General features: G+C 43.3%; 1 protein-coding gene across 1 annotated transcript in view; it reads right to left on the reverse strand.

Moving 5' to 3' along the window:
• Positions 1-5,614: 5,614 nt before the first annotated feature.
• Positions 5,615-15,131, reverse strand: part of CFAP54 (cilia and flagella associated protein 54) — a 303,572-nt gene continuing 294,055 nt past the window's right edge. Inside the window, exon 72 of the mRNA XM_036760711.1 lies at positions 5,615-5,734. Coding sequence (XP_036616606.1) covers positions 5,615-5,734 — 120 coding nt within the window. The remainder of the gene's footprint in view (positions 5,735-15,131) is intronic.

Consider the following 15,131-nt stretch of genomic DNA (forward strand, 5'->3'; position numbering starts at 1 on the left):
GTGCATGATAGATGTGCTTCTGAAAGGTTCTGTATGAAACTAATTTTTGCAAATTGAATGATATTTAAATTCGGTAGAGAAAATGGCTATTTAGAGGAAGCCAACAGGGAATCCTTTTGTGAGGTAAATAGCAGTTTTTAAAATGTAATAATCACAACCTATTTATCTAAACGGGGGTGTCTGATTATAGGATGTAAGTGCAGAACCGAAGGAAGGCAAAATCACTGATGCCAGAGAACTCTTTATGGGTTGTTTGCTCTATGCTTGTTATGCCTTCATAGCTTAGCCATCTGCTGCATGAATCAGTATTTAGGCCTGTTGCTGAGGATCATCAACTTATGATTTAAGGCCCAGGATGGTGAAGGGATCAAGTGATATACAGAGCCTTTGATAAGACTAGGAATGTTCAGCCTGGAGAAGGTGGTTGGGGCAAGGTGGAAAGGGGGAAGAAGGGAGGTCGGTAGGATAGAATGAAAGCTGTTTTCATTATACTTGGCCCGAGTACAGATGTGGGAACAGTGAGTGGCAGTTGCCAAGTGGGAGACTTGGGTTCGATATACAGTGAACTTTGTAAAGATTGGAGCTGTCCTGAAGTAGAATTAACTAGTGGTCTCCCTACTCTGAGTCTGTAAACAAGAAATAGTTTCTTTGTGAGTATGGATTATAGGAACATCAGATTTAGAATCAAAGGATCTGAGTGGATAGAGTAGAAAAAGCGCTGACTATGGAAAGGGACCTGGGTTTAAAACCCATCTAGGGTGCTCACTAACCACATGACTTTAACAAGTTACTTAAATTCCTTAGGCTTTGGCTTCCTCATTTCTAAAATGATGAGATTACAAGACCTTTGTCTGAGGGCCTTTCGGTCTCTAGATCTACAAAGATAGTGGCTTCTCCATTGCTCATGGTCTGCAGATAGAGGTAGAAGGATCAGTGTTTTGATGCCAGTGGAGTTGTGGGTCAAGGATGGATTATGTGGACTCCAGCCTCCTCACAGCCCTGAAATTCTGTGGATTTTTGCTTTTGTTCATTGTCAAATAGTATTAAGATGTATGTCATGAGGGGCAGCTAGGTGGCACAGTGGATAGAGCACAGCCTGTGGTCAGGAAGACCTGTGTTCAAGAAGACATGTGTTCAAATCCAGCCTCAGACATTTACTAGCTGTGTGACCCTGGGCAAGTCACTTCACCCCGTTTGCCTTAGTTTCCTCATCTGCGAAATGAGCTGGAGAAGGAAATGGCGACCCCCTCCAGGATCTTTGCCAGAAAAACCCCAAATGGGGTCACGAAGAGCTGACATAACTGAAATGACTGAACAACAACAAAATATATCATGAATGAGCCTTTTAGTGAGAGCTAAATAGCTTGAGTTTTAGTTACTTGGGTTTAAATCCCAAGTCCATTATTTACGATTTGTGTGACCTTGAGCACATAATGACAACAACAATAAATAATAACACGGCCGCCACCACTAAAAGCATTGTTAATCCACTTTACAGATGTTGTTTCATTTTGTCCTTACAACAACCCTGTGAGGTTGGTAATATTATTGTCCCTGTTATACGGTTGACATAACTGAGTCAAATAGACACTAAGTGACTTGCCCAGGGTCACACTGCTAGTAGAACTCAGATCTTCCTGACTCCAAGTCCAAAACTCTACCCGAATTACTTGACCTTTCTAGGCCTCAATTTGAGGGAGTGAGAAAAGATTTCTAAAGCTTCTTCGAGCTCCAAATCTGTGATCTTAAAATCTTTTTTGGCAAATTCTAATTTTCACTCTATGGTTGAGTATAGATTTCTAAATGATTTTGACTTTTCAATACATCCCAAAATTATGACAACCAGCCTTTGGAGAGGACACAGGCAAGAGTTTCACCAGATGGGCAGGAATAGATGGGATATACTCTGCATTGCTGAAGAAAAAATTCAAAATTAAAGGTCTTGAGTAAGGAGCTGGTGCCAGTCTGTATCTGACCTCCAATGACCAACCTAGCTAAATGTAGAGTGGCACAGAACCATGTGATTGATCACCATTCAGCCAATGAGTGTTGGGCGGTAGATAAATGGTGCCACCATTATGGATTTAGAATCACTTCACATGGGTTTGAATTCTAGTTCTGTTACTTGGGCAAGTCACCGTCCCACTCACCTCCACCCTGGGAACTCTCGCTCTCTTCATTTATCAAATGACATGAGGGGTTGGGACTGGATGATTTCTAAGGCCCCTTGTGGTTCTAGATCCTCTGCTGGGCATCATCTCCATCAGCTGGGTAGAGGGCTGATCTGACCTCCCAAGCAGTGAGCAGGTTTCACCAGCAATTCAGGCTGTAAGCTTCTGAGGAGAACGCCAGGGCCCGGTGTTTTATGAGGAGCCTGAACACTAGGAGCTGTACACAAATCTCCATTTTTCAGCCACCAAACATTAGGAAGGTAATCGCTTTCTCTAAATACCAGCCTGAGTTTGTAAGCAGAGCAAATCTCCTGGAGAATCAAGAATTTGGACTTCTGTCACTCAAGTTGTCATTTCTCTCCTCATCTTTGATCCCCTTTTCTTCCTCTCCAATGACTGATCTCCCTATGTCACCCAGGCTGGAAGTACAGGGGCCACTTATGGGTGAGATCCCACTATCAGCACAGGAACCTTGACCTGTTCCATTTCAGACCTGGCTGGTTAGTCCCTCCCTTCAGGCAGCCTGATGTCTCCCCACTCCCCACCTCCTGGCCCATGCCCACTGGTGCCATACTTAGTGCAGACACATGCTGGGCTTTAGCCTCACGGCAGCTCAGATGAACCAGATGGCCCACAAACTTCTGAGCTCAAGTTGTCCATCAGCCTTCCTAGTAGTGAGGATCATAGGCATGTGTCACCAGGCCTAGTTCATTATCTGCTGTTATAATTGAAATAAATGTGGAAAATCTTCTGTAAAACACACTCAGATATTATATTGTTTATGCTGTTGTCCGGTCATTTCAATCATGTCCACTCTCCATGGCCCCAGTTGGAGTGTTCTTGGCAGAGATACTGCAGTGGTTTGCCATTTCCTTCTCCAGCTCATTTTACAGATAAGGAAACCAAGACAAACAGAGTTAAGTGACTTACCCAGGGTCACACAGCTAGTAAATATCTGAGGCTAAATTTGAACTCAGGTCCTCCTGACTTCAGGCCCAGCACTCTATCCATTGCACCGCCTAGACAGATGCTATGTCAGATGAAGAAAGCTTCTTATAAATTAGTTCATATAGAAAGATATTTTCTTTAAAGCATGCGCATGCGCGCACACACACACACACAAAGTCAAAAATCTAAAAATAGTTTTGGAAATAAACACCTCTCTCTTCTGGGTGGATCTTCTATGTTCTCATCTTTTGTGCATGAGCCCAGTTCCGCATCATTTCCTCACACCTAAATCACCACCTTCCACAGAAAGTTTCAGACTTAACAAGCTGTGAGTTTGCGTCTTCTTTGAGCAGAGATGGGGGATTTCTGGAATGAGAGCTCAAACAGGGAAAGCTGTGAAGGCAGGAGTCTGGCACAAGGGTTATAGACCCTGTTTTCTCAGTCAAAACAACACCCCTGACTAATGGCACCCACAAGGAGAACTGCAAAAGTGAAGAGACGCTCCAATTGTGCGCTAAGTGGATCTGGAGGACATTTCTGGCACTTTAATCAGGGAAAGCTGCAAAGGGGGCTTTCTCCAAAGGATGCCACCTTGAAGCAGAGAGAGAGAACCAGCCAGTGCCTTCCACAAGGCCTCGTAAACCTGCGATGCGGCGTCCCACTGGTCAGTTGGTAATTGAGCTACACGCAGACGGCAGCATCAGTGGTCGTTTGGATCGAGGCTCCAGAGCTGGAAGGGACCTTGTGGGCTACCCGGTCCAACCCAACGAGGACACCGACACCTAGGGAGGCCGAAGGACTCTCCAAGGTCATAGTGGTAAGCCTCAGGGGCTGGATGTAAAGCCACGTCCTCTAATTCAAGAACCAGTACTCTTTCCAGTATATCACATCTTAGCTGTGTCTTCTGCTCTCTGGTCTCAGGCTGCCACACCAGAAGAGCAAGCATGTGGGCAGGAGACTGTTCCAATTCTACTCATCACCTTCCTTGTACAGCCCCATGAAATGATTTCTGGTGCCCCTTGGTCAGTGCCCAGTACCTTGTACTCAGAAAATGTCTGATTAATTGAAGACATTGAATTACTCCAAAAAGTTGGTGCAGATACTGTTTGCATGTCCTTTTTGGCAGGAAATCAATTTTAAAAATACATTAAAATATATTAAAATACATTTATAAAGCCTTGGGTATAGCCAATAAATGAAAGGTTCTAATTTAGGCAGAAAATCCTCCTTCTAAACTTTCCCGGGAAACTGTCATTTGGTAGAAATGATTAGCATGCAATATTTGCCATTCTTTATTTCTGTACATACCATGTCAGTTGTATACATGAGATGTTCTACCCTGGTTGCTAATTTTCCCATAATTAATTAAATTTTCCTTATTTAGAAATGCATATAAATAATTTTAAAGTATTCTTTAACCATTTATATTCAACATGACCTTCAACTAGTTGACAGCATGTATAGCTTGATCACCACCACACTGTTGAGAAACATCCAGATCCTACTTGGTGCCAATTGCAACATGGAAACAGGATGCTGTGGAAAAATCACTGAATTTGGAGTCAGAAGATCTGGGTTTGAAATTTGGCTGCATGACTTACTATATGGGTGACCTTACAGGAGTCATCTCTCTTCTCTAGGTCTCAGTTTTTAAGTCTGTAAAATGAAGAGGTCGAATTAGATCACCTTAAAGGTCCCCTAGTACCCTAATGCATACTGAGCATGCACAATTAGAACCCAGGATTGTCAAATTAGAAGGATCTGTGTTCTGCTGGAAATGTGTATGTCACACCCAGGCTCAGGGCTCCAACTGGCCATCCAAAGGTGGTGAGAAGCCCTCACACAGTGGGGTTCTAGTGTATGGGCGTCACAAGCTGTAACGCAACAAAGAATCAAGGTGAGTGGTGTTTACTTGGGGCCTGGCTGCCGCTGGTCAAAAGGAAAACCACACTGTGAAGGCCTATGAAGAGAACCAAATAAAGCCCAGAAAAGAGCTCCAGACATTCCACTCCTCCATGCACATGTGATGGCAGTGGCCTTTCTCCCCTCTCTCCCCCAACTCTAAAAACAACTGGCAGCAAATTGAACTGACCCCAATCTTAGATCTACTTTGTGTTTGTGTAGCTGTGGCTATAGGTGTAAGCTCATCTCCATCATAAATATGTAAGAGAGAAACAGTTCTATTGTGAAGCTTTGCTGAGACCCTTTTTTCTAAGTGTCCTTTTTTGGGGGAGGGGTAGTTTTAAAAGTAGCTTTGGAATTTAAAACAAAATACAAAATAATTAAAGTCTATTCTCTGAAATGATTTTAAGCACTCGCCACTTTGTATTATTAAAGAATAAAAAGCATAAATTTTGTAAAAGGGAAGACACTTTATTTTGTTTTTGGGTTTTTTTTTAACAGCAAAACCATAATAACCATAATTTCAAGCTAATTCAGAACAAAACACTATTGAATTCCCTCTGTTCTTGTAAAGGTTGCAGTATAAAGGGTGCTCATTTAAGAAGAGATGTAATCCACTTGAAAATGTTTTTTGACTTTATGACACAGCCCTTAGAGGGATCAAAAAGCATCTCCAGCTTCATTACAGTGGACAAAGTTATTTCAAATGGAACCTGGAAAAGACAGAAATGTGTTCCTTAAATAAGTGGCTTTAAGTGTTGACAGAATTAGATTCCCTCAAATGCTAAAATATCAATTTCAAATAACAATCACCCACAGCTATCCAAATACAGTCTGGATTTATAGAATTTGCCAGGACTACTGAAAATGTGTTTACGGCCAGTCAAAATGCTGTATGGTTTCTATTTTAGACCACAAAAGACTATCGATGACTACTCTATGGAAGAGGTCTGTCATTTTCATCTGTTTGTCATGATGAGACACGATCAGTTTCCATTTTGGGGCCAGTGGCCCTGCTCACCCACGCCACACTATTTCCCTGGGTGGAGTCTGACAGATGATCATTGCTTTTGCCAACAACCTCCACTCACGACTGGGGAAGGGTTGAGTCATCGACAGGGCCAGGACGCATGTGTCCAGAAGAGGAACTGGACTCTCTTGGTCTCAGGTAACTGGAGCCAGAATTATATTTATATAATCATAGACTCAAGTGGGGAAGGGGCCCTAAAGGTGACCTTGCTAGTCAGTACACTTTTATGAAGTGCCTACTATGTGCCTTCGACTGTGCTAAAGTCCAAAGACAGTCCCTGCCCTCAAGGAAGATGTAATCTAATGGGGAAGATAAAATATAAATGCCTCTGTACAAATGAGAGAGAGACAATGTGAGAGCATCAGCTGGGAATAAGCAACAAACAGAAGGCCTGAGAATTAAGGGGAGTGGGGAAGAGCTTCCTGCAGAAGATGGGATTTTAGCTGGGACTTGAAGGAAGCCAGGAGGCAGAGATGGGAATGGAGAGTATTCCAAGCATGGAGGGCAGAAGAGGAAAATTTCCAGAGTCAGGAGTGGAGAGTCTTGTCCAAGTAGCACCAAGAGGCCAGTGTTGGTGGATCAAAGCAGAGATGGGTCTAAGAAGACTGGAAAGGAGTGGGGAGAGGAGGTTATGAAGGGATTTGAATGCCAAACAAAGGATTTTATATCTGATCCTGGAGTTTATTGAGTAAGAGGGTGACATGGCCGGACTTGTGCATTGGCAAGATCACTTCGACCCCTGCATGGAAGGAACATGGACTAGAGTGGAGAGAGACTTTCAGAAGGGAGATGGTGCAGATGAGGAAATCAAGGTGTGAGAAGCAAAAGGTCTTGCCCAAAGTGACAGGGTCGGAAGCAGCAGAGCTGGGGTCAGGATCCAGGCCCCCTGCCTTCCAATGCAATGTTTCTCCTGCTTCACCATGAGTCAAATGATGAGAATTTAAAAAGGGTACCGAAAAGGTAGCATTTGTGAGCATACTAGGGGAGCCCGCCATCTGATGATGCTAAATATTTGAAAGTTAAACAGGTAAATACCATTTCAAACAATTACAAATTGTTCCTCTTCAACTCAACAGGCATTTATTAGACCGACTATGTACCATACAAAGGTTCTATTATATAGACTAGGGAAAGCTGGCCAGGAAGTCCTGGGTTGAAAGGTTCAGGTCCTGCCTCTGACCCATACTAGCTGTGTGACCTAGGGTAAGTCACTTAACCTCTTAATGCTCCAGGCAACTGCCTGAGACCCTAAGTTACACACAAGATGCTAACTTTAATTGGTAGAGAAAGTTTCTTTTCCAGGAACTTCCCTGAACCATTGAAGTCACAGGTCCAGTTCTTGTCCCTGCCAAGTGCCTAAGGCTATCCAAGGTGCTGGGGCCATGTAGGCAAAAACCCAAACAGGCCCTGCCCTCAAGGACCTCTAATTCTAATGAGGGGGAACAACCTGAAGAGAGATAAAAATAACAGAAAATGGGTACAAAGTAAATAGGAAGTAATGACTCTGTGTGTATGTGGGGAGGGGGGGAGGGATAACATGGAGACTCAGAAGATCCCTCCAGGTGGGAGGGAGCACCTCTGCAAGCCCTCAAGGGAGCTACAGCTTCCAAGCAGAAATGAGCTGGAGGCAGCTGGGCAGAACTCAGTCAAAATTGTCAGCATGAAAATGTCGGAATGCTACAAATCAGGACTGGATTCTTGGTTTTGTTGATTGTCTAGACTTAAGAAAGCAAGGGAGAAAATGTATATTGATGCAGATTCCACTTCAAAGGCTGTTGGGCTTATATCCCCTGCCTCTGTCCCACCCCACCCCACCCCACCCCCAGCCAATTGTTGAACATTTACTAGCATGCCACCACTGGTTCCAAGAGATGAAAGTGGAGAGCTCTCCAAGCATGAGAGAAATCTATGAGAATGCATAGGGATACAGGGAGACCATCTCTCTGCCACCTCTTGTGTTTCGGGCCTTGGGCTGTCTCCATCAGGATCTGAGGGGAGATGGAGGTCAAGGTAATGATGATGGTGGTTTGACTTGCCCTGCCCATGCTGCCTCTTGTTTCTCCCTCTGATGCCTTGTTGTTTCTGCTAGGCTGGTTTCCTTGCCCCATGTGTGGCAGTCGGTAGGAATGACCGACCCCTTCTTTACAGGAGCTGCTTCCCCAAATGACGATTGTGAAGGTGGGACTGGAAGCAAGAATGGTGGTTTAGGGGTTACTTCTACTCCCAAGTCTCCTGTGACTCTCCCCCTTTTGGAAGCAGTTGGGAATACTAACAGACCCTACTGCTTGTGAAATGTGTGGTTAATGCTATGGTAATACATTAAAGAACACCAGGAAATAAGAGATGGAGAAAATGAAGGAGAAAAGTGGAGGGAGGGGGGAGGAGGACAGAAATATGATAATCTCCTTACTTTCTTTATATGGCAGTAGGAGGAAAACCAGAATAAATCTTGGGCATAGGGTGATGCCTTCTGAAGGAGTGGTCATATTTGAGAACTGTGACTTTGGGGACAGAAACATATCTTTAGGACTAACGGTTGCTCATTCAGGTGTCTCTGTCTGTCTTTCTGTCTCTCTCTGTCTCTCCCTCCTCTGAATAAAACCTCCAATATTTGGAACTATATGCTTTTAAGTAAGTAAGTCTCAGTAAATGGTAGAGTATCAATGTACACATTTCCTCAGATTTCCTGGGTAGTAGTTACAAGAGAATGGTAAAATCTCCCAAAGTGTATCCAGGTCCCTTGGGTTTTGAAAGTCTTTAACATACAGCTTACATTGTGAAATCCACATAGAGTGGTTGGGGTGAGGGTGAAGGAAGGAGCTCTGGTCTATCAATGTATTTCTAAGATTAAAATGTATCATTTAAAAGCTGTGTCCTTGGTATATTATTTATACTATAAATATTTCCATTTAGCTATGCATGTGTATACGTGTGTATGTGTATGGGAGTGGGTGGATGTTAAAGAGAGAGAGAGATTTGAAGAGGCTCCATGGCCTAGCGGCTAAAGGGTCAAGAAGACTTGGGTTCAAATCCTTTCTCTTATACGTAGATGTCAGGTGATCAAGGACAAGTCACTAAACCTCTCAGTGCCCTGATATGACTCTCCAAGACTGTAAGTCACATATAAGTGGCCTGTCTGCATCATTATCTTTAGAAGTTTTCCACATCAATGAAACTACCAGTTCACCAGATTATGTCTATATCTATCCATCTATATGTGCACACATGTATCCGTGTATTAACACACATATGTTGCACACATGTACATACATGTATACATGCATATGTTTTGTGGTGTGTTTTTACACTCTTAAGAATAAACATGCAATGACATTAGTTATCAATAAGCAGAACTTTGCTAATTCACAAGATAGCCAACTGGAGACTTATAAAACGTCATCTGGGCCACAGTGGATTTTAGTTCCTCAAAACAAGGATATTCGGCTGAAACAAATTCTTCCAGAGAAGAAAATTTCACTGAAGTTACATTTAGGGGAATTTTTTGGGAAAAATAAACAAATGCAAATCTCTCCATCTGGTGCAAAAGAGAAAGTTTTCATATATATTATACTTAATGGATCATCAGTTCATAGCTGGAAGAGAACTTTAGAGGTGAACTAATTCAAACTGTTCATTTAATAGATGGAGAAAGTGAGACTCATGGTATGGACCTTGCCTATATTCACATAGCTAGCAAACAGCAGGTCTGTCTTTTGCACCCAGAGGCCCTAATTACCAATTCAGTGCACCATCCACTCTACCATGATGGCCACGAAACCGGCATGAGTTTGCACATGAGAGAAAGAACTGCTGAACTTAGAGAAAAAGTTATAAAAACAAAAAGAGGCCAATTCACAGAGATATTTTACTAAGTAGTTCTCATCCCAGGTGGTTTAAAATAAGTAATTCCAGGTGCACTGTGCTGAAAAAGATCCTTTATTTAGAAATCTACACCCCTAGACCAACATCCCAGGTGTGACTATAATAAGGCTGATTTTTTTTCACACGCATCAGAATTTGTGCATCCAGATGAGTGTTGCTGCATTCAAAAGTGTCACTTGGGGAGGCTTCTCCTCTCTCTCCTTCCCACCACTATTTCAACTGTGACTCTGAAGCTTTCGCTAACTCTTCTTTGGAAGTCGCTCTAAGAGTTAGTTTTTGTTACTGTTTAGTCATTTTTTACTCATGCCCTACTCTCTGTGACCCCATTTGGGGTTTTCTGGACAAAGACACTGAAGTGGCTTGCCATTTCCTTCTCCCAGCTCATTTTACAGATGAGGAAACTGAGGCAAACAGGGTTAAGTGACTTGCCCAGAGTCGCACAGGCTAGCTAGTGTCTGTGGAGAGATTTGAACTCAGGAAGAGGAACCTTCCTGACTACAGGCCCTATGTTCTATTCACCCCACCACCTAGCTGCTCCTGCTGTAGGAGATATAAAGATGAAAAAGACAACAGTTCCTGTCCTTAAGGAGCTTACAGTCTAGTACTAGAAGAGATGAAAAGTACATAGGTGATTGTAATGCAACACGATGTGGAAAATGCCAAAAGAAGTACAATCAGGAGTGTTCTGGAGAGGAGACAAAGATAATTTCCTGCTGGGAAATTAAAGAGAAAGAATCCCAAATGTTTTGAGCAATGGCAGAATTGCTGAAATAAATATAGAACCTTTCAAGGTGACTACATAGAAAAGACAACTTTCAACAAATGTTCCAGTAAAACTTCAAGCCATGGGGAGATATTCTTGGGACAGGTTGACTCTCCCACTTGGCATCAGCCTCATCTGCTCATCCATAACACCACGGGGGCAGAAATGAGTCTTTTGATCATTTCTGGTACTCTCTGTTGTAGAAAGAGCAGCTGCTCTGACACTCTAGCATAGCATTTTCCCCTATATATAAGACTGATTAAGAATACCTACTCTAAGCAGGGCAAATGCACTTTAAAATGCCCATGACCCTGGAGAACAGACACCTTCCATTATATACACTAAGAAGAAAGAGGCTGAAAGGGGGAGGTCAGAGCCAACTGCTTAAAGCTTAGAATTTTTAAAGGGAATGGTTTCTTGGGATAGAGTTAGAGATTAAATTTGATATAAATTCATGAACTTTAAATGCCAGGAAATCCAAAGGGTTCATAAATTCCCCTTTAATTATTATTTATGGTGGGTCTCTATGTGGCTCAGTAGATAGAGTGGACAGCTTGGAGTCACAGTGGATAGAATGGCCAGCTTGGAGTCAGGAAGACTAAGCTTACTGAGTTCAAATATGGCCTTAAACACTAGCTGTGTGACCCTGGGCAAGTCACTTTCCCCTGTTTGCCTCAGTTTCCTCATTTGTAAAATTAGCTAGAGAAGGAACTGGCAAACCACTCCAGTATCTTTGCCAAGAAAACCCCAAATGGGTTCATGAAGAGTTGGGCACAACTGAAAAATGGCTGAACAAAAACATGGCGGGCCTCTATTCACCCACTCTCTCACATCTAGATCCCTGGTTTACTGGCTTCCCACTCCCCACCCCCGACCCCTAGCCTTCTCTTCCCTTGTTAGGCTCTGGAGATGCAGAACTAGGCTAGCCCAGTTATTCATGTTGTCAACAAGGCTTCATCATCCTAGTCCCTAAAGCCACTGTGGGGATCTGCTTCAGACTCAGGGCTTACAATCACCTTAACAATTACACAGGTAGCACTGGCCTACCTCTGGAGCCATCCTGCTCAGAACCGACCCCCAAGCTTCTGTAGAGCCAGCCCTGCATCATCATCTCCCATGCTGCCAGGGTTTAAAGAGCCAATATCACAGAGTTCCACACCTGAGCCATTTCATACACACCCTGCCTTGATAACCCTTCAGGGTATCAAGAAAGCACACGTCTCCCCTAAACTTCCCTAAGGATCTGCACCTACACAGATTCACACAGACTTGCCACTGACTCACCACTCTGATGCTGCTAGACATGCCCACGAACTCATCATTCACTGGGATACACAAAAAGACATCTCATGCTTGACTACCACCTACTCATGAAACTAAACTTGTAATATTCTCTGATCAGCTCGGCACAGCTGCTCTCAACTACCTGAAAATCTGCCTTCTTCTGCCAAGAACTCCAGCTTCAAGGAAAGATTCTCACGTCTCCCTCTTGGTGGAAGCTCTTGTAGGGCCCGGACCCCTTTGGCAGCCTGTTAAACATACAGTCCCCCTTCTCAGAATAATGTTTTGTCGCCTGCATTCATAACTGAAGGAAAGGCTAAATTTCTTTTAGGAGGGAGTGAAAATCAAAGTGTAGTGTTTTTTCTTATCCAAGTTCACAGACCCCTTGAAATATATCCATGGACTCTCTCTGGAGTCCTTGCTTTAAATTATTATTATTTTAAAGAGCTTGTTAAATTGTTGTTTTTATATTCTGAGGCAAAATAGTTGTTGTGGGAAAACATTTCCCTTTTTAAAAATAGAAAAGGTTATTCATCTTAAGTCTCATGCATAAATCACAAAAAGGAAACCTTTGGAATTGACCGGACTGATGTCACAAAAGGAAGTCAGCTGCCCTGGTCTGTATTTCTCTTTTGTTCAGTCAGCAATAGAGAGACAACACTGCATAGAGGATAGAGGGGAGCAGGAAGGTAGGTTTTGAGGCTGCATCTGACATCCCGGTGGCATGACCCTCTCAGTGCTCTAGGCAGTTCTCAACATGTAAAAGTGGCAGAAAAGGAGCCCACCTGCTTTGGGGGAGGGAGTTCCCTTCCTTAGGCACCCCTATGCCAAGGAAATCACAGGCCCGGTCCCTTTTCCCACTCAGCCAATAATTCTGGACCAGAACCATTCTAACATCCCTTCCAGCATCTATGATCCTATGAACACAACACTATGTCCTGAGGGGAGGAATAAATTAAATAAAAAGCATCAAGCTGTTGGTTCCTTTATATAATTTCAGAAAGAGGGGGAAGAAAACTTAGAAGAAATATATAATCACAAATATTATTATCAACCCTGACTTAAAATTTCCAGAGGTTGTTAGATGAGTGGAGTGATTGAATGGAGGTGGAATTAATCGGGGAAGCCTTCTTGGGGCACATGGATTTTAAGCCAACTCCAAGAAGGGCTAATGATGACAAGAAAGATGGAAGGGGACTCAGGTGGAGAGGGCCAGAAGTGAAAGCTCAGGGCCCTAGTGTGTGCATGACTGAAATTGGAGCCTCTAGTTAGTAAGTACCGTATCTCACACTGTGTCCAGTCTCTTCAGAGGACCAGCATGCATGCTCTCATTTTTCAAGCGTGGGAGCCCACTGTCAATCCCTAATCCCACTGTCAGTGGATGATACCTTCAGGACTTGAGGGAAGGCTCTGGCCACTATGGAGGAGGCCCCATCAGGCTCAGGTCAAGGCTCTGATCTTTGGCAGCAAAGCCTTTCAGGAGGTGAATCTGCTGCTCTCCCTCCTGGGAGTTTTGCTGGTCCATCCTTTCCAGGCCTCGGGCTCTTGAAAAAAGACACCAGCTTTGGAGTTTGAACAATACTTGGCATTTCTGCATGCTTCTACTGGAAGGTGCTCATGGGGCTGAACACTAATTACTTAACTTCTGACTGTCCGTATCAGGTGGCCCTGTTGTGAGCAAAGGGCCTAGAAAGAACATGAACCGGACGGGGAGAGTCATCAACAGCTGCGGGCCATGCTCCAAATAGCTACAGGAACCAACCAAAGGACAGGCTGAACAAGGGAAGTGGGAGCCAGGAACTGTGGGGCGCATTCGGGTCTTTTCATTCTCACCCGCACACACACAAATAGCAATTGTCAGTATCAACTGCAAACCCTCTTTGTAATGTGGACACCGAAAGTATATTAAACCAGCCACCTGAGGTATTTCTAGAGCCCAGCAACCTTCTATTGTCCAACAAGAGTAACCCCTGAATAGATATAGGCCACTGACAATTCTGTTCCCAGCCTCTGGTTCCCTTGGCTGCGTTAGCAGACTTAGTACTTTAAGGTATATTTTCAAATCCCCAAAGACTTGGGAATTAAAAAAAATAATAATTCTTATCAAAAATATTTTGATATAATAACATATAGCAGGGATATGCAGGAGCCAAGGAGAGCTGATTTTTAAATATGATCATTTATACCTTAGAAATTGGCAAATGTTACAAACTGGAGCATGATTTGTTGTGTTGTTGATTGTCTAAACTTAGGAAAATATTAATAATAATAATGATGATACAGATTAAACTTGAAAGCGTGTCCTGCATAACCCCACACACACTCCTGCATATGTGTGTTGGGGGGTGGGAGAAGTGATTTCTTAGCCTAAAGTCCAAATGGTTCATGTCTATAGCGGAAGAGCACAGTTCAGGGAATTTAATGCAAAAGTATTTAGAAAGCGCCCACTATTATGTGCTGGGCATTGTGCCAGGGCCTGGAGATTCAAGGACAGAAGTAAAATAGGCCCTGACTGTCAAGAAACTTCTCTTCTACTTGGGGGAAGGAACCCTAATGATAATGATGATAGCTAACACTTACACAGCATCTACTATGTGCCAGGTCCTGTGCTAAGCGCTTTACAATAATTGTCTTATTTGATCCTCACAGTAACCCTGGGAGGGAGGTGCTATTATTATCCTATTAGACAGATGAGGAAACTGAGGCAAACTGAGGCCATGTGCCCTTGCCTCAGGTCACACACAGTGTCTAAGGCTGGGTTTGAACTCAGGTCTCCTTGGCTTCATGCCAGCTACTTTATTCAAAAAGCCATCTAGTGCTATGCAGATAAGTAAATGCAAATATATATATATATATACAAAGGAATTCCAAATAATTTGGGGAAAGCAACTGGTGGGGGTAGGGGGAATCAGGATAGGTTCCCTGTAGGAGATGGTGCTTGAACACAATCTTGAAGGCAGTGAGGGATTTCCAGTGTTAGAGGTTAGGAGTGAGAACATTCCAGACATTTGTGCCAAGGCAGGATATCTGGAAAAAAGAGAGAAATGTGTACACGTGTATGTGCATGTGTGTGTGTGTGTATGTGCATGCATCTGTTGGGGGCATGAGGGCTAATTAATGTGTTATTAGCAATTCTAGCACTGTCCCTCTATTG

The sequence above is a fragment of the Trichosurus vulpecula genome, chromosome 5 (genome assembly GCF_011100635.1).
Source record: "Trichosurus vulpecula isolate mTriVul1 chromosome 5, mTriVul1.pri, whole genome shotgun sequence".
Taxonomy (NCBI): Eukaryota; Metazoa; Chordata; class Mammalia; order Diprotodontia; family Phalangeridae; genus Trichosurus; species Trichosurus vulpecula.